This window comes from Paroedura picta, chromosome 5 (assembly GCF_049243985.1).
Source record: "Paroedura picta isolate Pp20150507F chromosome 5, Ppicta_v3.0, whole genome shotgun sequence".
NCBI lineage: Eukaryota > Metazoa > Chordata > Lepidosauria > Squamata > Gekkonidae > Paroedura > Paroedura picta.
This window is the reverse complement of record NC_135373.1, coordinates 105421050-105445627: the sequence shown is the minus strand read 5'-3', so window position 1 is coordinate 105445627 and position 24578 is coordinate 105421050. Positions and strand designations below refer to the sequence as shown.

At 38.8% G+C, this 24578-nt stretch overlaps 1 protein-coding gene across 3 annotated transcripts in view; it reads left to right on the top strand.

Moving 5' to 3' along the window:
- The window catches only part of CRY1 (cryptochrome circadian regulator 1), a 38136-nt gene extending 14999 nt beyond the window's left edge, over window positions 1–23137 (top strand). The window contains exons 2-14 of one of the 3 annotated variants that reach the window (XM_077339685.1): window positions 5952–6060; window positions 7553–7695; window positions 10139–10323; window positions 12229–12317; window positions 12912–13052; window positions 13172–13483; window positions 14556–14707; window positions 14809–15011; window positions 15900–16001; window positions 17355–17450; window positions 19532–19606; window positions 19991–20098; window positions 21281–23137. In XM_077339685.1, coding sequence (XP_077195800.1) covers window positions 5952–6060; window positions 7553–7695; window positions 10139–10323; window positions 12229–12317; window positions 12912–13052; window positions 13172–13483; window positions 14556–14707; window positions 14809–15011; window positions 15900–16001; window positions 17355–17450; window positions 19532–19606; window positions 19991–20094 — 1711 coding nt within the window. In that variant the 3' untranslated portion in view covers window positions 20095–20098; window positions 21281–23137. Of the gene's footprint in view, window positions 1–5951; window positions 6061–7552; window positions 7696–10138; window positions 10324–12228; window positions 12318–12911; window positions 13053–13171; window positions 13484–14555; window positions 14708–14808; window positions 15012–15899; window positions 16002–17354; window positions 17451–19531; window positions 19607–19990 lie in introns of all 3 variants that reach the window. The other 2 variants (XM_077339686.1, XM_077339684.1) reach the window with 2 other exon arrangements.
- Window positions 23138–24578: the final 1441 nt, after the last annotated feature.

Genomic DNA, 24578 nt, shown 5'->3' with positions numbered 1-24578 from the left:
CAATTAGAAGTAGCTTCTTTGTCTCTTCTCCAGTGCTGCTGTCACTAATATTCCCCCCTTCTCTTTATTGTTACTGTTGTAGATTTTCTCCTTTTTGCAAAGTGGGAGCTGTGTACAATGGATGGGAAATAATTTATAGTAACCAGAAATTATTCTCCCTCTTGCCCACCTTGATAAATAGGGTCGTGTGATCAAACTCGCTAGAAAAATAATTAATGCTCGGCATGGTCAGCGGCAAAAGGAAACGTGGTTGCCAAAGGATCCGGTGGCTCGACACGGTCAAAGTTGATACAGGGATGACCTTGAACCAACTAAAACAAGCAGTCATTGACAGAAACATATGGCGAAAACTTTCCTATGGAATCCCCAACTGCAAGGATAACATCATCAAGTCAAAAACATCTTGAAGGAACTTAAGACACAGCTTGATTGATTGTGATAGTTCAACTGTAGCTGGCATTAATGCCCCAAACCGTTAGCTGAAGTTGTCTTATAATTATAACTTAACCATAATTTGTGAAATTTGTATAATGGCAAAAATTGTTGTTAGAGCAACCCAGAAATAGAGGAGGGGATTAGTAGAAGAGTGTCCAAGACCTTGGCACATTTCCTAATCCTCTAGATGTGAGACCTGAATCAGGTCACTGGGATTCAGCCTTGTATGCAAAAAGTGGAATTTCTTCATCCACTACAGCAGTAATAATTATTCACTTTAAACAACTTCTGCAGTAGATATGGTCAAGTTGGTGCATTGTCAGAATAAAAAAATGTGGACGTGCAGTGTTTATTCATGCCTTCTGGGGGAATTCTCCTCTAATCCTTAAAATACTTAGGAACTTTTAGAGTGCTTATATCAGTGATTACCTGATAATTATTTGCATGCTAATGTTTGCTCTATGGGCCATAAATATTTTATGATTATTTTATGTACAAGTATGGGGATTAATAAGGGTGAAGTGGCATAACTGCCAGGAATTGATCAAAAAATGTCTGGATGAATCTAATATATCTTTCAAGGATGTTTTGGGAGGAAAGTATAGTGCCAGCACTTGAATTAATGCTGCTGTCCATTTGACTCTAAAAATGTAGGAACTTGAGCCATGATATGACTTATTAAAATAAAGCTTAACTTTGTACACAGTTTAGTTTTAATTTGAGCAAATGGTTAAGAGAACTCTGAGCATGTGACACAGACCATACATCTGTGATAATAAGCTGCAGAATAATATGGCGTAGGGTGATACAATGACATGTCATCACGAGACCCAGAAACTAGAGATATAAACTTCACACCTTTTAAACTTTTGTTATTTTACTTTTAGAATCGAGGCTTTGGGGACCACTTAGTCTTCTAGTCCTCAGTGAGGGCAATGCCTAGACTTAGGATGGCACACAACATTCATTTGTCCTATTATGGCCCCAAAACCTGTATTCGGGCATTCTGAACAAAAAAAAAAGCTATTTCCCAATATTCCTGAATCCAACACTGATATGATATTCAAAATCAGTAAATATTCTGGGAATGTCAATTTTTTTCATCACCATTATAGTCTATGAGGACCGTTAACTAAAATGGAGAATTGTTCTGAGGGTATCTGGGCTTCTGAGGGGGTTTGTTTTCTGAGACAGAAGCACCAAATTTGCAGCATAGCAGCTGGTGCCTTTCTTCAAGCTCCCCAAGTTTGAAAGAGATTGGACTAGATGGTCCAGTTCTATGTGCCCCCAAAGAAGTTGCCTTTCTATTGATATTAAAAGGGCTTGTAGTCTCTTTAAATGCTTTTCTGTTCTGCTTACTAATGATAGCAAATAACAGCTGCTGCCATCCACTAGGCAGATTGTTGGGTGTCAAATTCTACAAGAGAGGGCAAGAGTGCATCAGTCAAGCTCTTATCAAGGGTAGTATGGGAGAAAATCCACCTAATTTGGTAAATAATCAAATGATATAAGCAAAGGCCAGGTAAATTACTTCCATTTGAGAGAATATAGCCACATATTGCATTAAACGAGTATGTCAGCCTTTTCTTTTTAGAATAAATTCATAAAATTAGAAATTTCATGGGGGGAAATGGCCAAGGGAAAAACTGGGGCTTTTGTTTTCTTAAATAATAGTTTAGATTTTTCTTCCTTACCTGAATTTGTGAAAGACTTGGCCAGTAGACATGTGTTGATATTTTAATAGTGCCTATCTCTCTTCTCCTCCTTTCAGAGGTACACAAGTAAAAGGACTCTAGTTACGACATGTTCCTTAAGCCTGTATTTGGGCCGTAATTTTTGTACAATGGGAGCAATTTCCTGTTCTGCCTGATTAATATGCTTGTAAATGTGAAGATAATGCTAAACTGCTATACCCTTATACATGGTATTTGGTTTAGAATCACTATTCTTTATTTAGTTGCTCAGGCCCTACAAATACAGAAATAATGCTATCATAGGTGGGACAAGTCCAGAAAAATTTGTAAAACGTACTTGACTCTGAAGATACGTTCCTGCATTTTTTAACAACACTTCACTTATTTTCCTATTTTCCTATTTGGCCTTTCTTGCTTCAGAAGAGAAAGAATTTTTACTTGCTTCTGTCTAGGAAATGATGTTTGGCAGTTTATGAAGTGTAAGTGTCTAAGAAGCCCTTCCCTCTTGGTAGGGATATAAGTCAGAGAAGGAGGGCACGCCTCTAACCAGGAAGTCACTAATAATAGTGCTCAACAGTGTTTTCCCTCTGAGGCAGGAGGACATCTTGATTAGGTGATTCCCACTGTCATTCTCAGGGAGGCAGGACTATTCTACCTTTTCCAGCTTCCTTTGGTAAATAAGTTTTTCAACATGTGGGGATGGATGACATCATCCTACTTGGAAAAATCCACTGCTTTAGGAGCTCTCAAACAATATGTCCTCCTGCCTAAGAGAGAGATTGATCATTGATTACCCACTGAGAAGGGTTCTTCTCCTCTGAGATCAGAAGGACATCTTGACCCTCCTATAGCGACATTAACTAGATCTTCAAGATTCTGTTATGTTTTCCTTCTCACAGACATGACTGAAAGTGTTACAGATTTGGGGTAAATATATTTTAAAAAATGGTTACTGGAAAGTGGGTAGTCTTGCTCGGTTTGTTGTTTATTCTGTGATTTGTTGCTGTCATTTTCTTCCTGTTTTCTGCCTGCTAATCTTGATTTGAATAGTTAAGAGATTACAGTTGAGGATAAGGTGCTAGCAGTCTAGAACTTGAGGTGGGATTACTCCTGTTCATGGAAGAAAACTCAGTCCTGCTTCCCTGAAAATGAGAACAGGAATCTCCCATTCAAGATGTCCTCCTGACCTTAGTGAAGGGACCCTTCTTGGTGAGTAATCAATGGTTGTTCTTCCAGGACAGACCAGTAGGCCACCCCCCAGTTCTTTGGCTTGTGCATCTAAAGCTTTTCATATATGTTCCTTTGTACATTGTATGGAAACTGGCTTCCCTCCTCAGTTCAGCAGATTTGGCAATGCTGATTAATACTTCCGTAATTTTAGATCTGGGGTATTGTAATGCATGCTATGTTAAAGGAGTAGCCCTTGTAAGTATTCAGATTTAATTGGTACGGAATATAACTGCTCAGCTGTTGGTGGGAGCATATCATTCCCATCCTAAAACTGCTTTGTTGGTTGCCCAACAGTTCCAGTTTTATATCCTGGTTATGATCTTCAAAGCACTGTATGACGTAGAACCTGCCTACTTGAAAAACTGACTCCTCCTGTCTCAGTGTGTGTCATCAGGTTTTCTCAGCTGCTCCTGCTTTTAGAGCTATCTTTTTAATGCATTAATTTGGCTACTAACCTGTTTGCTCCTTTACAGTAGTGGCTGTGACTTTTTAGAATGTCGTAGGAGGAGAACGCTTTATTTTCTAGTATTAGATTGGACTGGAAGATTTTATTTATTTATTTTTTATGTGAGGGGTCGTCGTTGATGTTTTAAGCCCTCTGAAACTTTGAGGTTTTACTTTTTGTTGCTTTATAAGCTGTACTGGGTTGGCATATGTGGTGAGTGGCAGGTTAAAATTGTTTTAATCAAATAATAAAAGATGGATGAAAACCTTCATTTTCTTTCACCACTCTGTTTAAAGAGAAGTTGATAGTGAATAATGGCTTGAAAGTAAGTAGTTTATTGTAAGATTCTATCTTGTTCTCTTGATTATCTGCAGAAGCCATTTTTCCAAATCTCCCAGTTGTATGAAATATTGTGAGTAACCTACCTAATAGCAGGCTGCTTGGAACAGTAGAAAATGATTCACCCTGTGCCTTAGTTTCATCTTTGCAACTGCTTTCAAGATGTTACATCAATCTGCAAAAAGGCCTTGTCAATCGTATATGATATAATTTAAAAAATATATATATACACCTTGCATTGACATAATGATCCACATAGGAATATCATTAGTATAACACTTCTCTGGGTTGCACAGTCTGTTTATTTTGTTTATTTGTACTGGGCATAAACTTTCTGCATGTAGCGACGAGTAATCTGTAGTCTAAGCATACCCCTGAGTGTGATTCACTCTATTTTGTCATTTTTTTTACTTGGAATGGTTATGAAAACTGACTGCATCCTTTCTGCATTGGTGCACATTTCTTCTGCCTGATGGCGTATACATTTAGTCATTTGACAAAGTCCCATGATCTACCATGTGTAGGAGCTTGCCATGCTTGTCGAAATCTGAACTGATTCATTATAAATTGTCCATAGCCCAAGGAGAAATGATTGGCATGGAGTATGCCTTTTCCTGCATAAAGTTTTCTCTGCTGTGTTATTGAATACTGCGGTACAGTAATCAAAATAAATGGATTTTGGTTTAACACTTGCTAACCTAAATACCTAAGGACCTCTTGTGGCGCAGAGTGGTAATGCAGCAGTCATGCAGTCTGAAAGCTCTGCCCATGAGATTGGGAGTTCAATCCCAGCAGCCGGCTCAAGGTTGACTCAGCCTTCCATCCTTCCGAAGTCAGTAAAATGAGTACCCAGCTTGCTGGGGGGTAAATGGTAATGACTGGGGAAGGCACTGGCAAACCACCTTGCATTGAGTCTGCCATGAAAACGCTAGAGGGCATCACCCCAAGGGTCAGACATGACCCGGTGCTTGCACAGGGGATACCTTTACCTTTTTAACCTAAATACCTAGACTTAGTTTTAATATTTGTAGAGCTATATCAGGCATGGCTGAATTTAATTCTTACAACTGGAAGTATCTGTTAATGAGAGCCGTTGTATGTAGTTCCTGTAAAAATTTTATGAAATAATATTTTTTATTCAAAATGTTCTTGCTATGTTTTGTCTGAGGAATGTCTCCCACTTGCTCACACCATTTCTTCCAATTTCTAAAGACATTTCTTGAGATCAAGTCTTATTTGCATATGAAAGTGAAGTGACCTCTATACAAGGATCCCTGGTTACCGTTGATAGGGAACTCCTTTCCTGGAGAACACATGCCAGTAAAAAATAGGCCAGACTGAACTAGGTGAAACAGTACTCTCTGTAAAGCAGTTCCATATGTTTAGACACAGTGGGCTCCTCAGTGGTCAAGTGTACATTTCCTCCTTTTCTAATTCCCCTGGTTTATATGAACTGAAAACCCGTAACACAGCTGTACCAGGTAGTAAAACAGTAATGGAAGGCACCAAAGCTGGGGGCCCAGCTCAGGAGATCCAGACTATCTAGTTCTGGTCAGTCCCATTCGTCTGTAATCAGCACTGTTTCTTTGCCTTACAGGGTTGTTAAAATAATGGTTACGAATAGTGATTTAAGCACTTGGGGGGGGGGTATATATTGTATATAAACAATACAGAGTAATATGGTCATATTCAAAAATAAGTAGCAGAACTTGAAGACTGGTTTCAGCTGCTTTTTGCCTGTATTGCCTAATTACTTTAGTGAACTTAAAGTGGAAAACAATTGTTAATGTCTCATGTCTTCCCTATAGGTTTCTGCTTCAGTGTCTTGAGGACTTGGATGCCAACTTAAGGAAGTTAAATTCGCGTTTGTTTGTTATTCGAGGGCAGCCTGCAGATGTGTTTCCTAGGCTGTTTAAGGTGAGTTTTGATGATACAAGAGGAGCAGTGGTGAATGAGAATGTATTTTGCAGTCTAAGTTGTTTTCTAGGACTTTTAACTTACTTTCTCATAGTGAAAGAGCTTCCTGATTCTTTCACTATTCTAGTTCTCTTACTTATATATGCAAATAAAAAATCACTCTTGATGACCCCCCCCCCCCAACATGGCTAGAACTAAAATTTGGTCATCAAAGTATGCCAACTTTTGGTTGCGTCCAAAAGTATTTGATTCATTTGGTTGCTTGGTAGGGTTTGTTTCTTGCCAGTTATATATAACAGCAGCTTCTAGAGCTTCAGCCTGGTCAACTCCTTCAGCCTGGTCAAGACCTTTTATGACCAAGATCTTGACTTACCTTGGATCTAGGAACAGATACATCTAACCTTTCCTCAAACCTTCAATGCCCAAAATTTGCAGAATAAATTTACATTTTAAAAAGGGGGGTAGTTAACCCCCTCCCCCCAAAAAACAGTAGAAGCAGTACCTGTTGCTTTAAGAAACAGTATTGCTAGACTTCATGCCTTGGCTTGTCAATAAAAAGCAGGGAATGGGAGAAAAGCTGATTCCCAGACTGTTTAGGACTTTTGGGGAGGACTCATCAGGGACAGGACTGGCAGCAATCATCAAGTAAAGATACCACATGACTTTCATGATTCACCCAGGTCTAGCTGCTGCAAGTTTTCAACAATAGCTGACCCACAAAATCCTGTGTTGGTATAACAGTTAAGATTTTCATTAGGATGTGAGAGACCCAGGTTTGAATGGCCGCTCTGTTGTTGAAGCTGACAGAGTGACCTTGGTTCAGTTACACATTACACATTTGCAGCATAACGTATAACTTACAGGGTTGTTTGGAGGATAATATGGAAGAGAGGAGAATGATGTAAGTTGCTTTGGGTCCCCATTGTGGAGAAAGGCAGGACATAAATGAAATAAGCAGTGCAGCTAAAGATGCAGAGCTGATAAAAGGTAGATTGATTGATGGATGGGGAGAAAGCAAGAAAAGATGAAGATATGGGGGTTGTTAGGAGGAGGGAAAGAGGCCATGTGGGGAAGGGGATACAGGTCTTTGTGGTTTCCCATTGTATTACTGGGCCTGGCCCAGCAGCCGTCACCATGCTGCTAGGACCACTCTACTGTCTGGAACCGTACAACCATAGTTTTCATAGATAGTGGCTGCCTTGAGAAGGGAAGGAGGGAAAGCTGAAGATTGAAGATCAGATAATGGTATTTTGGCTGGTGAGTGGGAAGGAGAGCAGAAAATGGGGAAGAAGTTATTGGGGGTTTCATAAAATTAAAAAGTAGTAGTAGCAGAAGAGGGGAAAATGAAATGACTCCTGCAAATTCTTGCAGGACCCTTGCTTGTTTTATTGTACATTAAAGGTAAGTGGAGTTGAAACAATTAAAATATCAGTATCTTTCATCTAGAGAAATTATTCCTTCAAAAGCCTTGTCTCCCTCTCTCAAACTTTAGGAATGGAATATTACAAAACTTACAATTGAATATGATTCTGAGCCATTTGGGAAGGAAAGAGATGCAGCAATTAAGAAGCTGGCTAGTGAAGCAGGTGTTGAAGTCATTGTACGAATTTCACATACTCTGTATGACCTAGACAAGTAAGTTACCACTTCCTAAATTTAAAGGAGAGGAGTCAGGTGTTACGCAGTTAAGAAATACTTGTGATGATAAATGAATGCATATATTTCAGATGAAACTTGGCAGGGCTCTTCTGAGTATATCCCTCTATATAGTTTCTGTAACAAAAAGAAATTTTAGTAAAGCTTTTGACAAGGTTCCCCATGATGTTCTGATGGATAAGTTGAAGGACTGCAATCTGGATTTTCAGATCGTTAGGTGGATAGGGAATTGGTTAGAGAACCGCACTCAAAGAGTTGTTGTCAATGGTGTTTCATCAGACTGGAGAGAGGTGAGTAGCGGGGTACCTCAGGGTTCGGTGCTCGGCCCGGTACTTTTTAACATATTTATTAATGATCTAGATGAGGGGGTGGAGGGACTACTCATCAAGTTTGCAGATGACACCAAATTGGGAGGACTGGCAAATACTCCGGAAGATAGAGACAGAGTTCAACGAGATCTGAACACAATGGAAAAATGGGCAAATGAGAACAAGATGCAATTTAATAAAGATAAGTGTAAAGTTCTGCATCTGGGTCAGAAAAATGAAAAGCATGCCTACTGGATGGGGGATACGCTTCTAGGTAGCACTGTGTGTGAACGAGACCTTGGGGTACTTGTGGATTGTAAACTAAACATGAGCAGGCACTGTGATGCAGCGGTAAAAAAGGCAAATGCCATTTTGGGCTGTATCAACAGAGGCATCACATCAAAATCACAAGATGTCATAGTCCCATTGTATACGGCACTGGTCAGACCACACCTGGAGTACTGTGTGCAGTTCTGGAGGCCTCACTTCAAGAAGGACATCGATAAAATTGAAAGGGTACAGAGGAGAGCGACGAAGATGATCTGGGGCCAAGGGACCAAGCCCTATGAAGATAGGTTGAGGGACTTGGGAATGTTCAGCCTGGAGAAAAGGAGGTTGAGAGGGGACATGATAGCCCTCTTTAAGTATTTGAAAGGTTGTCACTTGGAGGAGGGCAGGATGCTGTTTCTGCTGGCTGCAGAGGAAAGGACACGCAGTAATGGGTTTAAACTTCAAGTACAACGATATAGGCTAGATATCAGGAAAAAGTTTTTCTCAGTCAGAGTCGTTCAGCAGTGGAATAGGCTGCCTAAGGAGGTGGTGAGTGCCCCCTCACTGGAAGTCTTCAAGCAAAGGTTGGATACACACTTTTCTTGGATGCTTTAGGATGCTTAGGGCTAATCCTGCGTTGAGCAGGGGGTTGGACTAGATGGCCTGTATGGCCCCTTCCAACTCTATGATTCTATGATTCTATGATTCTATGATTCTATGAAATCCCAATTTCATTTTTAAAAAATGCTTGGTTTGGAAATGTTTGTTGTCTTGTTGTAGACTGCTTCATTTAAAGCTTCTTCCTTACATGACCAATATTTCTTATAGGAAAACCACAAGGAGCTTTCTGCCACAGGAAAGTGCAGCACAAATTGTAGGCATTGTAACAACCAATTTCATTTAGTTACCTGTGAGGGATAAGTCAGTACATGTTATGAACCTACAGGCCTGGCATTCTTTATTTTTGTAATGTGGGAAATCTCTATCAACATAAAATTCTGCATTATATTGAATATTCCCCTACTAGCATTTTCATGGAAAAAGTGTGTATGTGGGGGGGGGAAGCTGGGTAAGTAGATGAAAGGTTCCCACCAGCCACCTCAGTGTTTAGTATTATTCCTTGGTTGCTTGAGTACCAGTCCCCCCTTCCTCTCCTCTCATATTAGCCAAGTGGAAATCATGCTGCCTTGAGCCACAAGGAAAGGCATGCTTTAATTAATGCATAAATGTATAGAATGCTGTGAACAATTATATGGTTAAGCAAAAATGTCTTGAGTAATTCAGAATGAGGCAGGTTTGTGCCCACCCCTAGTCTTTACAGCCCATGTCCATCTTGGTCATAGTCTAAAGACACAATTACTTTTGGCTATTCATTCAGCTATGCATGTAAAGCTATACATTCCTCTTTCTAATACACAAATATTAGATTAGATAGAATGAAGGATATGGGGTAGAAGATTGTGGATTTACAATGTGCCCCTGTGCAGCTGCTTAAGTTTTGCTAGAATTATAGAAAATTATACATAAATTGCTGTCCATTGAAAGCTCAAATGTAAAAAAATATCTTGGTTCTTGTAGTAATATCCTCATAACAGTTGTATTAGACTAACATTTCAAGTCTTGTCAGCTCTTCGGTATTTTGTTGGAGTATATTTTAAACCCAGTGTTCTAAATTAACATGTTGGCTGTGAACATTAGAACTTTTTCCCTAGTAAGGAATTCAGCTAATAATCCATAAAATAATATCTGTAGAAACAAAAGTAATTTATATCACAGATAATAAATGCATAATTGTATTAGAAAATATTGTATGTTCTAACTAAATTTGGGCTTCTTATACATAGGATTATAGAATTAAATGGAGGACAGCCACCTCTTACCTATAAGCGATTCCAAACTCTAATCAGTCGAATGGAGCCACTGGAGATGCCTGTAGAAACAATCACTGCAGAAGTAATGTCAAAGTGTACTACCCCTGTTTCTGATGACCATGATGAAAAATATGGTGTTCCTTCACTGGAAGAACTAGGTATTTTCAGAGTCTTTTTTCTAGTGGCCTCTGTATGTATTCCCATGGAAGACGTAGTATGAAATTAATGTGTTTTTCTTATAAAATATTAGCATAAATGAACTTAAGGAAGAGGTATGGTGACTTTTAAAAAGCCGAATTTTTCATTTGCTACTGAAAATAACCAAGTGAACATATAAGGATCATGTATTATATACTGCCAACTAGTTTTCTTTGCATTCCCCTTCATTTAATAGATCCTTTTGATTCCCAAAAGCAGAAGATGCAGCACCCACAAGGGGGGGGCACAATTAGGAGAGCAAACTGGATGCAGTCAGTACAGTAATAGTAGAATCCACTTCTGCTGAGGTATACTTCCAGTTAAGCAAGTACCTTGGCTACAAGTACAGCCTGTGGGAAATGTGGGGCACTCGCTGCTGTTGTCTGCTACCATTGTTGAATACAGATATTTGTAGTCTTCAGACTTAAAGAAGCTAATGGACTATTCTGGAATTTCCATCTGAATACACATCTCTGTCCCATTGAAAGCTGACCTTAGAAGGTCCGCTAGCTTGCCCTTTAGTAGAAACTGCTCTCCCCAGGTTCTCCTGCCTGGGAGGAAAGGAACATAGCAGGGAACTAGAACGTGACAGAAATTGGGAGTCTTCCCCCACAGTTTGAAAGGAATTATAGGAATTCCAGTGAAAACATTGCAGGGTCTGTATCCTTGCATGTTACTCAAGAGTAGGCTTGATGTGGCACTGTCAGATCTGGACCTGGTTGCTACCTCTTGTTCTGCATATCTGTACCATGAGAATGGGTTTATGGATATGGGCTAACTTCCCCACAGCTGCCTCCTGTTCCATTGGCAGGAATACTATTGGCCTTTACAGCCAGATCTGCAGTCAGGGAGGAATGGCAACTTATTTTGATGAGGTTTTCTCCACATTCAGAGTAGAAGCCAATGCGGATGCTGGTCTGATTATGCCAGTCGTGTCTACATTCTAAGCAGTGGTTGCGGGGTGGTGGTGGTGGTTCTGACTCTACATCTGAGAGGAGGCCATCACTTTCCTCATGATCGTTCATTCTCTCAGAGTGGTTTGCAAGCCTGTCAGTTGAGAGAAAATGGCTGCCAAGGCAGAGTTTCTCTCATAGCTGTGAAGATTTTTCAGTGCAATCTTGTTGAGAAAACAAGTGAGACATAGTAAAATACTTTAGGGGAGAAGTTAGAAAAAAGTTGAGAAATCACTTAACAATAGCATCCAAGTTCAGAAGAAGCAAATAGTAGAAAGTAGAAAAAGAATAAATGGACACAGCATATTCTAAACAGCTTTCCCTGTAGAGGCAGGAAAATAGGGATGGATGACTCCTGCCAGGAAGTGAAAGACTTGTTCCTGCCTCCCTGAAAGGAGGGTTGGAATCACCCACCAAGATGTCTTCTGCCTTAGAAGGAGAACATGGTGTCCTGTTGACTCCATAAATATATGGTGGTAGACTGACTTTTGAGCAGTATGCCAAGTATGGGATAAGATGTGTGTTGATGATATTTCTCAAAAGAGACTTTAGTGTGCAACATGCTTTTCTGTGCCATCCATTCTTCTGACTGGTGATTTGTCTGAAATTTATTTTGAAAAGCGTAGCTGTTTGAAGACATCTGCCTGCTAACATTGTCGATTGTCTACTTAGAAATATGAAATTAGGTGGGCTACAGATTAGAATTTTAGTTAAATGAGAAAAGGTACTACGTGTACCCCTTTAATTTTCTCTTTATGGCAAGCACTCTAAGGTAAGAGACTTTCAAGCAGGCCAGTGAGCAGATATGAGGAGTACCCTAGTTCCCATTAACATGTTTATTCTTTACTTCATTGTTAACATTATAGCAGTACTGTCATGCAATAGTAGTAATATGTAGTTTTTGTATCCCAGGTTTTGATACAGATGGATTGCCTTCTGCTGTGTGGCCAGGTGGAGAAACAGAAGCTCTTACAAGATTGGAAAGACATTTAGAAAGAAAGGTATGTTGCTGATATACAAGCCTCTTTTAACATCTTGGTTTAGGAAGAGATTTTTGAACCACTAAAGTAAAGGTAAAGGTATCCCCTGTGCAAGCACCGGGTTATGTCTGACCCTTGGGGTAACGCCCTCTGGCGTTTTCATGGCAGACTCAATACAAGGTGGTTTGCCATTAATTTTATGTATAGACAGTAACTAATATCCTTACAGTGTATTGAGCAAAACGTCAGGCTTAATTCTTTGGACTGCAAGCCACATGAGATTGTAAAATTTAGGGGCAAATTTCTAGGTGACAGAAATAAAACATCATTTATCTCCTTGTTGAATTTGAAACCTACTGTTACTGAAATTTAAACTTCCTGTAGATTTGTTTTACTAATAAATTGGTACCAAGTGCCTCTTGTGGTGTAGCTGTGTACAGCTGACACTTGTCGCAAAAATCTTTGATAAAAGAGAGTCAATGTTACCAATAAGAATTCACAGGCACAATATTAAAACTGATATTTTTTGGTTGCTAGTGAGGGTATACATTCAACTGATCTCAGTGAGGAAAAAATAAGTAGAAAGCTTTAACCATGTTCGTTCTTCTCTTTCAGGCTTGGGTAGCAAATTTTGAAAGGCCGCGGATGAATGCAAATTCTCTCCTTGCAAGCCCTACAGGTCTTAGTCCCTATCTACGTTTCGGCTGCTTATCTTGCCGACTCTTTTATTTCAAGTTAACAGATTTGTACAAAAAGGTATGAATGACCTTACTTTGACTGTTACACTTTTGTATGATTTTTGTATGAGTACAAATTCTGATGCAGATTCGAATCCCCAACTTATCTAACTATTTCTCATGTGCTTGGATTCTTAGGTGAAGAAGAACAGCTCTCCTCCTCTATCTCTTTATGGTCAGCTATTATGGCGTGAATTCTTCTACACAGCAGCCACTAATAATGCACGTTTTGACAAAATGGAAGGCAATCCCATATGTGTGCAGATTCCATGGGACAAGAATCCTGAGGCTTTGGCAAAATGGGCTGAAGGCAGGACAGGGTTTCCTTGGATAGATGCTATTATGACTCAGCTTCGCCAGGAAGGTTGGATCCACCATTTGGCCAGACATGCTGTGGCATGTTTCTTGACTCGAGGCGATCTGTGGATTAGTTGGGAGGAAGGAATGAAGGTACATTTTTCAATTGGTGAATTTGTGGTGTCACTACAGATTTTGGATTGTTATCTCAGCAATGTAGATATTTCGAATGCCTTGAAATAACTTCTTTGTTACACACCTTATTTCTGCACAAATGCTTGTGGCCACCTTTGGTAAAAATGATCCTGTATGTTGAGGTATGATATAGTGATTGGCCATCCTTTGAACAAATAGCCTTGCATTGTACATCACTAAGCCTGTGAAGTAAAATTTTAGTCTGTCACAACAGCCATAAACGTGACACGCTTGTTATATAACTTGAGACATTTTTAGTTAAGTAGCAGCATCTAGTGGAGAGCTGATATGATTACATGAATTTCCCTTACTTAAATATGTAACTGAAAAGCTTATCACAGGGGAAGCCAGTGTGGTATAGAAGCTGGAGTGTCAGATTAGGATCTGGGAGACCCATGGAATCTTCCTGGGTGACCTTGGACCAGGGATGCACTCTTAGCATAAGGTATCTCATAGGGCTATTGTGAGGCTAAAATGAATGAAAAAATAACTATGTGGAAGCTGCTTTGAGTCTCCACCGATGAGAAAGGCAGAGAAAATTCATAAATAATTGGTAAGTGGGATGATACTGTGTGTTAGGGTTGTGTGCTTGGGCGTCCGAAGTGGCCATTCCAGCCCAAAGCAGCCAGCATCGTACCATGGGTGAGGAGGGGCAGTGCCGGCACACACGCCATGGGGGGCACGGCACTGGCTGCTTCGGGCTAGAACAGCCACTTCGGACACCAAAGCGCACAACCCTATGTGCATGTTTTGATCCCATGAACTGATTTTGGCCACAGCAGGAGGCCTGCCCTGAGATCTTACCACTCATAAAAACTGAGCTATGACTCTTCAGCTGTTAATAGTTGTCTTCATATGTGCTTTGACAAGATGTATATCTGCCTACTGATTTTATATTTTTATAGCCTGTACAAGGCCTGGAGGCATTTTGCTGCATGAAACCTTCATATATACTTCTACAACTATTTTTTTTTAAATAGCTGCTTGTTGAGATTACTGTAATGTTTCTTCTCCCCCCCCCCCCCACCAGGTGTTTGAAGAACTTTTGCTGGATGCTGACTGGAGTGTAAATGCAGGCAGTTGGATGTGGCTGTCCTGTAGCTCCTTCTTCCAGCAGTTTTTCCACTGCTACTGTCCTGTGGGTTTTGGAAGAAGAACTGATCCTAATGGAGACTATATCAGGTTAAGCATTGTTGTCAAATATAAGCCAAACCAAACACTGCATTTATTAAGCTGTACCATATAAGACTAATTTAACCTTGGGTTTTTTTTTTTTTGTGAAGGCGCTATTTACCCGTTCTCCGAGGCTTTCCTGCAAAATATATATACGATCCTTGGAATGCCCCTGAGGGTGTCCAGAAGGCTGCGAAATGTATGATAGGAGTGAATTACCCTAAGCCAATGGTAAATCATGCAGAGGCAAGTCGCCTGAACATTGAAAGAATGAAACAAATCTATCAGCAACTGTCACGATACAGAGGATTGGGTATGTTTATTTGGAAGTGTACTTTTTTCCTATGTGGGACAGCCTACCTGTAACCATATGACCTAAATATTTTCAAAGTACTGGTACTAATGTGTAGCAAGCAGACTGGCTGTAGGTAAAAGATAGGAAAGTACAGCCAATTCTTCTAGACTTATTCTTAACATTAGCATCTTCGGTGGCTTTGTTGAAAGCAGTTTCAAAGGCCATGTCTCAAGTTTAAAGCCTGTCATTCTTTCTCTATGAAGAATAGTACCTGTCAGTACGCTGGTAAAATTTGCTATACTTCCACTGTAGGACTGACTTACAATGCAATCCCATACAAAGTTAATTCAGTCTAAGATTATTGAAATAACTGAGTTTTAAACAGGAGTCATCCTGCATAGGATTACATGCTTAACTTTCCAGATATCAGTGCTTGGTGACTCTTTAGCATTCTGTTTGGTATTCTGTCTCAACCCTGCAGTTATTGCTTTGCTTGCCTTTATGTCTGAGCAAAAGGTTTGTATCAGTTTTTTATTTTGTAATAAACTTAGTTGGACACTTGAGTCAGGACAATTAAGACTGTAATCAGGAAGCTCCACAGCCTGACTTAATGCTGCTAGATGTCACAGCAGCCAGATCTATAAACATAATGGTATAATACAAATGAGTCCATTGTAATGCCTAATTGCAATGGACTCATTTGTATTATACCATTATGTTTTCAGAAATCAAAATGTCTGTCAGCAAAGTTCTGTTTTTAAAAACATAATTGTGTGATCTGTCACTAATGAGAGAGAGAGAGACATTCATTTACTGAAGGTAAAATCAATGGAAAGATATATTAAACATAAGCATGTTCTCCTCTGTGGTGCTAATGCACTTTGTTTTTTGTTTGTTTGTTATCAGGCCTTCTTGCATCAGTGCCTTCTAATGGGAATGGAAATGGGAATGGTGGCCTAATGGGATATTCACCGGGAGAGAACCTCCCTGGTTGTACCAGTGCAAGTGGTAAGTTACCCCTCCTCTACTAAATGACAGAAGGAAAATGTTAAAATAGCAGCATCGGCTACAGAATCAACCATACTGAGCTAGTGCAGTGGTGGAATAGTAAATGCTACTTTTAATTCTTTATAGGCTAAAATAGTATAACTTCCCTTCTAAGGTATGTGTGTTTATAACATGTCTTTTAAATAAAAAAGCTGAACTCAGACTTGCTTACAGAGAAAATATGTATTACTGGTCTGTATTCAAGTAGTTTAGAGAACTTAACAGCACCTAGGCTTTTTTTTAAAGATGGAATTATGATTTTCACTGTTTCCTTGTTCATGCTGCAGCCCACTGCCCCCTCTTTTGTTCCATGGAGTGTGTGTCATAAAATCCTGGGGAACAGTATAGAGGGCAAAGTGGCATCTTGTTCAGAACGTGTGGTAGTGAAATGTGTAGTCCAAATAAGATAAAGGAAGGAGGAAATTTAATGTTTGCTTAAAACCCAGAGTGTCGACATCTATTTGCTGGAGTGCACAGTTCTTAATCAGCACAGTTCTATATTTTAGTAGAGTCCACATGTGCCCTGATAGATTTACTATACCATATAGACTACTGTGACTTTAAGGTTCCATGTAGTTCAGAATTGTATTATCTGCAAAATAGCATGTAAACATTGAATTTTAATGTTAAAGGATAAAAGGATTTTTCTAGGTTACCATAAAACAAGGGAGAGAGTATTTACAAGTCATTTACAAGGTAGAACTGGGATCACCATTTCATGACAAAGTATTGTTTGAACATAGATTAATTTTTGACTCGTATACAGTTAGGACTAAGTATGAAGAGTCTCTTAGACCATTTATGCACTGGGAACTTCACTGCCCCAGCTCCCGTGTAGGAGCAAAAATCTGGGGCAGATGAGGCACACTGGGCCAAATGCTCCCGTGTGGGTGCAGGAAGAGGTGAGGCAACCTGCCACGACTAAAACTCCCGCCTGCAGCCTGGCATGAAACCTCCAGTGCATAAACGGTCTTATAGCTTAATCCAGGGGTAGTCAAACTGAGGCCCTCCAGATGTCCATGGACTACAATTCCCATGAGCCCCTGCCATGGACATCTGTTTGACTACTCCTTAATCTGTGTGTCTTCTAAATAATATAACTTTTGTCTGAAGTTCATTAATCTAATTTTGAATGGGATCGTAAATTATCTGCTATCCTCATTAGGATGAATTTTATTTTGTTCATGCTGTTTCTTTTGCATGACAGCGGATAGAAATGTTAAGCAAATGAACTACTGAAAGAAGGCTTTTACCTGGCAGACTAACACTTCTTTCCAGAAACAAGCAAAGTTATCTGTTGACTTTCTCCTCTAGGAACTCAAATGGGAACAAGTGAAGGCCATACAGGGAATATTCAAACATGTGCCCTAGGAGAATCTCATACAGGAACAAGTGGAATTCAACAGCAAAGTAAGGATGGCTGGAAAGCAAAACTGTCACTGAAATTCTGTTTTCTGAACATGAGTTTCTGTTTTAGTAATGCTTAGAAGTATTCCAGTTGAACATGGCCATGGAGAGCCTCTCTATCGTAATTCCATATATGCTTTTATGCACTTGCTTTTCTGTATGTGTGGATTCTTAAACATTGTTATAATAACTCTCGTACGTCCAACAGATATTTGTCTTGGTTTTTCCAATAAGTAACGAGATAAAGGTCAAGAATGCCGTATGTGAGCATGTAAACTAAAAATAAAAGGGGGCATAATTGGATGTAGTTAGTCTAAACATGCTTCTATGGTGTGGTGCTAATAAAAATATTGGCATGTGTAACTTTATATGGATTACAACTAGCCACATTGAGAAGATCATTTTTTCTGTACTTTACGTTTTCATGGAAAATGGTCCCTTACTTAGATTCAGACAGACAGTCCTTTATTATGATCATAGACCAGCATAAGATGATGTGATACATCTGTTAAAACCAGAATTTAAGGCATCGTAAAATGCAGTATCATAAAAAATAAAAATGCACTAAGAGTGAATACAGACAATAAACTACTCTAAGATAACACAGCTCTCCAGTTCATTTGGGGCAGACCATCCTATTGCTGCACAGAATTTTCATCACTGCTGCACAGAACCTGGCAACACTATACGTTTTGTCACTATTTGTATCTATAAGCAGCATAGAAGTATAAAATTGTTCTGCATGCCCTGGAATTCCTTAGATTCATTGTTCCACAAAATGAATTCCAATGAATGTATACCATTAGTGGGCAAGCTTGGTGATTTCAAGTTTGCACTTAAAATTTTCCAGTTAACTATCCCTAGAACTATGAGCCTCTTGTGGTGCAGAGTGGTAAGGCAGCAGACATGCTGTCTGAAGCTCTGCCCATGAGGGTGGGAGTTCAATCCCAGCAGCTGGCTCAAGGTTGACTCAGCCTTCCATCCTTCCGAGGTCGGTAAAATGAGTACCCAGCTTGCTGGGGGGTAAACGGTAATGACGGGGGAAGGCACTGGCAAACCACCCCGTATTGAGTCTGCCATGAAAACCTAGAGGGCGTCACCCCAAGGGTCAGACATTACCCAGTGCTTGCAGAGGGGATACTTTTACCTTTACCTTATCCCTAGAACTATAAGAAAATAACTGTATCCACATAAAATAATCCAGACAAGGGCCATTGTAATATAATGACTAGATTATAGTGGTCAGTCAGGGCAGGGGTAGTCAACCTGTGGTCCTCCAGATGTTCATGGACTACAATTCCCATGAGCCCCTGCCAAGCGAATGCTGTGAAGATAGATTGGAGAAGAGGGAATGAAGTAAGCTGCTTTGGAGCCTCATTGGGACAAAAGTGGCCTATAAATGAAATAATTATTCAAATTATGAATTCACGTATGCAGGTCAAATCAAAGCCAAATCGGCAATTCTGGTTTATATCTGTAATTAAGTCCTGAGGTGCTAGTGGACAGTTGTTTCCATAGTTCTTTAAGTATACTGAAATGCCTTCACTCAAATTTAAGTGGGGAGAACGGGTGAGGGAGGTTTATGCCATATTGTCTTTAAATTTTACAAGTATTAATTAAAAATGTCCACAAAGCTTTGAAATTGGGGTTTAATATTTAAATTATACTTGATTAGTTTTGGAGTTCTTTTACCTAATTAGATTTTAAATTCAAGTATCTATTACAATTGGGCCTTAAATTTCACTGCGAAATCAGTGCTGAAATTTATATTTATAGCCCACCCCTATTGAACCAGTTCTCTTGGGCCAGCTCACAGCAAGTATAAAACAAATAGGGATTGAATAGTTTTCACAAGATTTCCAGTTTTGGAAAACCGAAATAATTGATTACAGCCTTAAACAAATGCACTTCAGCGAAAGTAAGGTACTAGATAACTTAAGATTGGAGGGAGAATGCTTTACATTGTTTATATATTTGATACAATATTTGATTACATCATAATTAAAAAACATTCAAGTTGCTTCTCTTGATTTTTGCTTCCTTTTTGACTATGCATTTAAAAATTATTTAAATGTTTCTTTTAGCAGGTTACACTCAAGGGAGTGGTATTTTGCATTATGCCCATGGAGACAGTCAAAAGACACATTTAATCCAGCAAGGTATGTTTCATTTGCAGTAGTCTTACAGTGTTTTCAAGAGGTTTTTCAGACTATGTTACTTATGCAATTATATTCTGCACATTTTTTCAGTTGAACACTATAACCTTTTTCTGTATGTATATTTGCAACTTTTAATGCTTGATTTAAATATCTTAGTTCAGCTGATTCTTGCTTTTTGATGTAAGTTGCTTTGTATGCTTTATAACAGGGGTAGTCAACCTGTGGTCCTCTGTCCATGGACTACAATTCCCATGAGGGGCTCATGGGAATTGTAGCTCATGGACATCTGGAGGGCCACACGTTGACTACCCCTGCTCTATAACACGCAATTTTACTTGTATAAAAACAAGTTTCTCAAAGTAGATATTTGGTTTGAATTTGCAGGAAGAACATCCCTTGGTACTGGAGTTTGCACTGGGAAACGCCCAAATCCAGAAGAGGAAATGCAGAGCATTGGGCCAAAAGTCCAGCGACAGAGCAGTAACTAATTGGGTAAAGATAAAAATCCTGAAGGAAGTTAATCAGTGGTAGAAAACTACATGCTCTGTTCCTGTCAAAAGGAATACTTGAGACTGCCTCGTGAATAACTTAACTTCTGGCAGAGAAATGGACCAAATGCCATTGAGACCCAACACCCTGATTTGTCAGCAGTCAAGGAAATCCCCTGTCATTAATTTTGTGCTTCTAGCAGTCATATTTAGGAGTGCCCTGAGTGTGACTGTTGGTGCAAGTACACTTGGTTTCTGTTTCCTCATACACTGTATTAACTTGGGTCCTTTCACAGTAGTATCATCTACTTGAATTGTATCAGCCATGTATGTTGGACGGTTGGTGTTAATTTTTATGTGCTGCATTCATGTTTTGTATTGACAGGGTAACTTTTTCTTATGTCATTTTCTACAGCTGCGTTGTTTGCAGCTGTATCTCTCCCCACCCCCTTAAACTGCAGTTCGTAAGCCTGGAATTTTCCTCTTGTGTTCATGTTTGATACACTCTTTTGAGCAGGGAACATCTAGATCCATACACACTATAGTTCATAGTGCATTGTAAATGGATTTATTATGTATGTAAGTTACAGTGATTTCTGTGCTTACATTGCTGCAGATAGGCATCAAATAGCAAATATATCAAACCTGTGTTTAAACTAAGTAGTTAAACATGCTGTAGGGCTCTTTTTTTTCTTTTTTTTTGCTCCTGTAGAATTTACTGTGTTCTACCTTTTCCTTGATCAGGGTAGGTTCTCTTTTTGCATCTCTGGGACAGAATTTGGGGCAGCTTACAGAGAAAAGTCCACAAGTAGTATCTTCATTTTACAAAATGTATACCCTGCCTTCTTGTCCTCACAAGGGTCACCAAGCAAGCTAACAAGTTAAAAACATCATAAAATGTACATTTGGGAGCTCTGTCTTCCTTAGTAACGTTTCTGCATGAAGGACCCTAAATTAACTATGCTGTGGCCAATTCTTAATTGGCTGGTATAGAAGGATGGAATAATTTTATTCTCGTACAATTATGAAAAATTGTAAACACGAAACATTATTCCAGTAATTTGAAAATGCTAGTTTATTTCAACTGTACTGTGGCATTAAGATTTATAATGTACCATGAAGCCAGTATTTATTATAAACTGACATTCTTCTGTAACATTTCATGTTCTGCATCATATTAAATCAGTTTGAGAATACACCACAAGAAGAGGACTGTTGGAGTTGAATAACGCAGCAGAAAAAAGAAGAACCTATTCTAGGCTATAACAAACAGTTATACAATATACAATAAATGTAAATGGAGATACAATATATCTTGTCTCCTCTTTTTAATAATGAACAAACAACCAAAACGGACTCAAGATTTGTGCCGTTTTCAATGTAGCAATTTCATCAGTGGTTGTTTCCTGAGTATATAAAAAATACAGTTAATACATTATCAATGATTATTTCCTAAGTCTAAAAAAGAACATGTTTTTCCTCAATTTACAAATTGGTTACTCCAATATCAAACAGTACATACCTCGTATTTCTATTTTAAGTACATACAGTAATCAAATTCCATTGTTCCACTATTAAATCAGTTTCTTTTCTCTCTACCAAATCATCATCGTCCTTTCTGATTTAAATGATAAAAAGGAACTAGAAAGAAAGTATTTATTTCCTCAGTAATGCATTTCTACCCTGCATTGTTTTCATTGTGTATGTACTGACTCCTAAATTTCACTCTTAGAGGCATACCAGTCAGCCTCCAGAACTGCAGTGTAAATCTTGACTTCTAGGTCAAGCATAGCTAATCTTGTAATAGTCCACACCCTGGTACTGTAAAATATAGGTCTCTAGGGAGACATTATTTTGGGAAGCTGTCTCTCCTCGTGAGGTGAGTTTTGACATGGAGTTTAGTTAGGAACTGAATAAATTAGTAGACTTCTCAGCCTGCTGGACTTGCAGTAGGTTTTCAGTTTCTCATTATGTCCCATTTCTAACAGAAAATTTTAGTCTGTCAGTACATCTGTCTTCCTCTGATCCCATCATCTGCCATTCCTTTTGGCAAACTTTTACATTAATTGCTTGCCTATTCTATAGAATCTCAAAATCTGTCACTTTCTGATCTTTGCTGCTTGTGTGTACTACTTTTCTTTGCTAGGGAGGAATACCCACTGCAGTGTTATGGCAGCTTACATGCCCCACAAACTGTACAGCACAGCAGGCATGTAGTTTGCAAATACATGTGTATAATTTCGGTTGAAATGTAGATAAAGAGCTTTAAAAAAGATACCTGAAACACCAAGCGTATGGTAATACATTTGTTGAAACAAAACTTAATACAAACTTCACAGGGATTAATTCCTAATGGATTGATTCATTTTTTTGCCTTGCAGCACTGCTGGATAGAAGGATCAACACCCTAAAATTGCAATTTTTTTTTACTTCATATTGGAATTAAAAAAAAAATTGTGAGAGTACTTGTATTCAAATTGCATACATTTATTTTCACATGGTCAGAATTGTTGTAATAAACAAATATAATTTGTTTTTGGAATGCATTGTTTCTAACGAGCATTTCTATGGTTTTTAAACTTCTAATGATTTTCACAAAGGGCAAATAGAGATTTGTAAATAAAGCATTTGGTGATGAGTTTGGTAACAGTGTAAATATAAGCGTTCATAATTAGTGATAGATTCATCAATATATTTTTTATATTTCACATATTGTTTTCAGCAAAGGTTTCAGTGACTGGTTTGAAAGTGTTCAGGGAATGACCTTGATCCTTTTTTGATTCAATATTTTTAGACTTTGGGCAGTATTTTTGACTTCTTTAGATCCACATTCTTTTTTCAAAATGTTACCTTTTATCAATGTATAAAATATGGTAGCATTGTTACTGTATGGAAATACAACTGTAAATAAGTCTCATATGCCAATATTTTTGTTAAAACTATAAAGCTATGTATTCTGTCCAGTCCTTGTACTTCCCAATGATCTGTTCAATCACAGCAAGGATGCCCTTGTTAATAAAAATGTATATATTGTTTCACTTAAGTGTTATGTCTGTGCAAGTTCTTTGCTATTCTGTCAAGTAACATTTTTAAATGATTAACTCTCAAGAGCTGCTGCAATCTAGACATGTAACAGCTTGAAATAAGTGTTTGAATACTTCAGCTAAGCTGGCCATAAACAGTTCTTGATTTGTAATATCTGATAACCCTCTGTTCATGAATAATAGCCATATCAATCCCAGATCAGTTCAAAGAGCTCATATAAAAATAAATTCTGCAAGCTTCTGCTGAGATCTGATTGTTCTTCTTGATCATCTTTTCCAAAGATGACAAGAATTTGTTTTCTAAAGGTATGGATTTAGGGTAATCATTCTATTTTTATCCCACTGTTTCTCTATATAGTTCTAATTTCTTCCATTTTGTCACACAACAGCCCTGCGAGGTAGATTAGGCTAAGAGAAAGCAACTGTTGGAAGCATCCAGTTAAGTTCATGTGCTGGAATTTTAACCTGATTTCCCCCAGGTTTTTAGCCGGTCCATGTAACTATGACTCCCACACTGGCTGTCCACTGAAGTGTCCTAATAGACTGGGGGCAACAATCACACAAAATGGGTCAGCCAAATACTCCTCAAGGGTTAAAAAAATTCCTTTCCGTTGACCTGACATTTAGCAGTTCTCAATGTTGTATGTTCCTGAGATATTTGGGGGGTATTTTCTTTTGGTTAACTTACAAAGGCATTTTTCTGCAGCTCCTTACTTCTGTAAAGTGTCTGCCTTGTTTGTGTGGGGCCATTTTGCTGCTTTTGTGATTGGAGAGGGGGCCAGCCCTTGAGTAGTGGCAGATGGAGTATATATATATCAGTAGTGGCAACAATAGTAAAAGAGTATGGTGTCTTCCTTTAACCTTTCCATTTGCTACTATCCAGGCCACCTATCTCTTTGATCCTGAACTCCACCTTGGAAACCTTATGGGGGTCACCATAATTCGGGTCTGACTTGAAGGCAAACAATAAGCTGCTCTCTTTTCTAGAACTCTTATGTGCTTGGCCTATAGATGGTGCTCTAAGAGCTGAAGTTGGATTTTTTTCTCCTACCTCCATAGAATTAGCAAAACAAAATGATGTCTTCCCCCAGCCTCAATCCATATTATTATTGTTGTTATTGTTATTGTTATTATTATTATTATATTTCTATACCGCCCTCCCCGGAGGCTCAGGGTGGTTTACATTAAACTTATAAACAATACATAGAACAGTCTTCATTAATAATCATACAATAATAACAGTGGTTGTAACAGAATAACAGTATGATAAACAGTATAACAATAATAATAATATAACAGTATAACAATGCAACTGTGCAAATGGCACAACAGGTCCAGAGCACTCTGGTGGAGTTCTGGGACTTTTATTCTAAAAGTAAAAGACAACATCTCCCCTGTGAGGAGAAAAATTGCATTAATGGTTAACAGTGAACTTGAAAA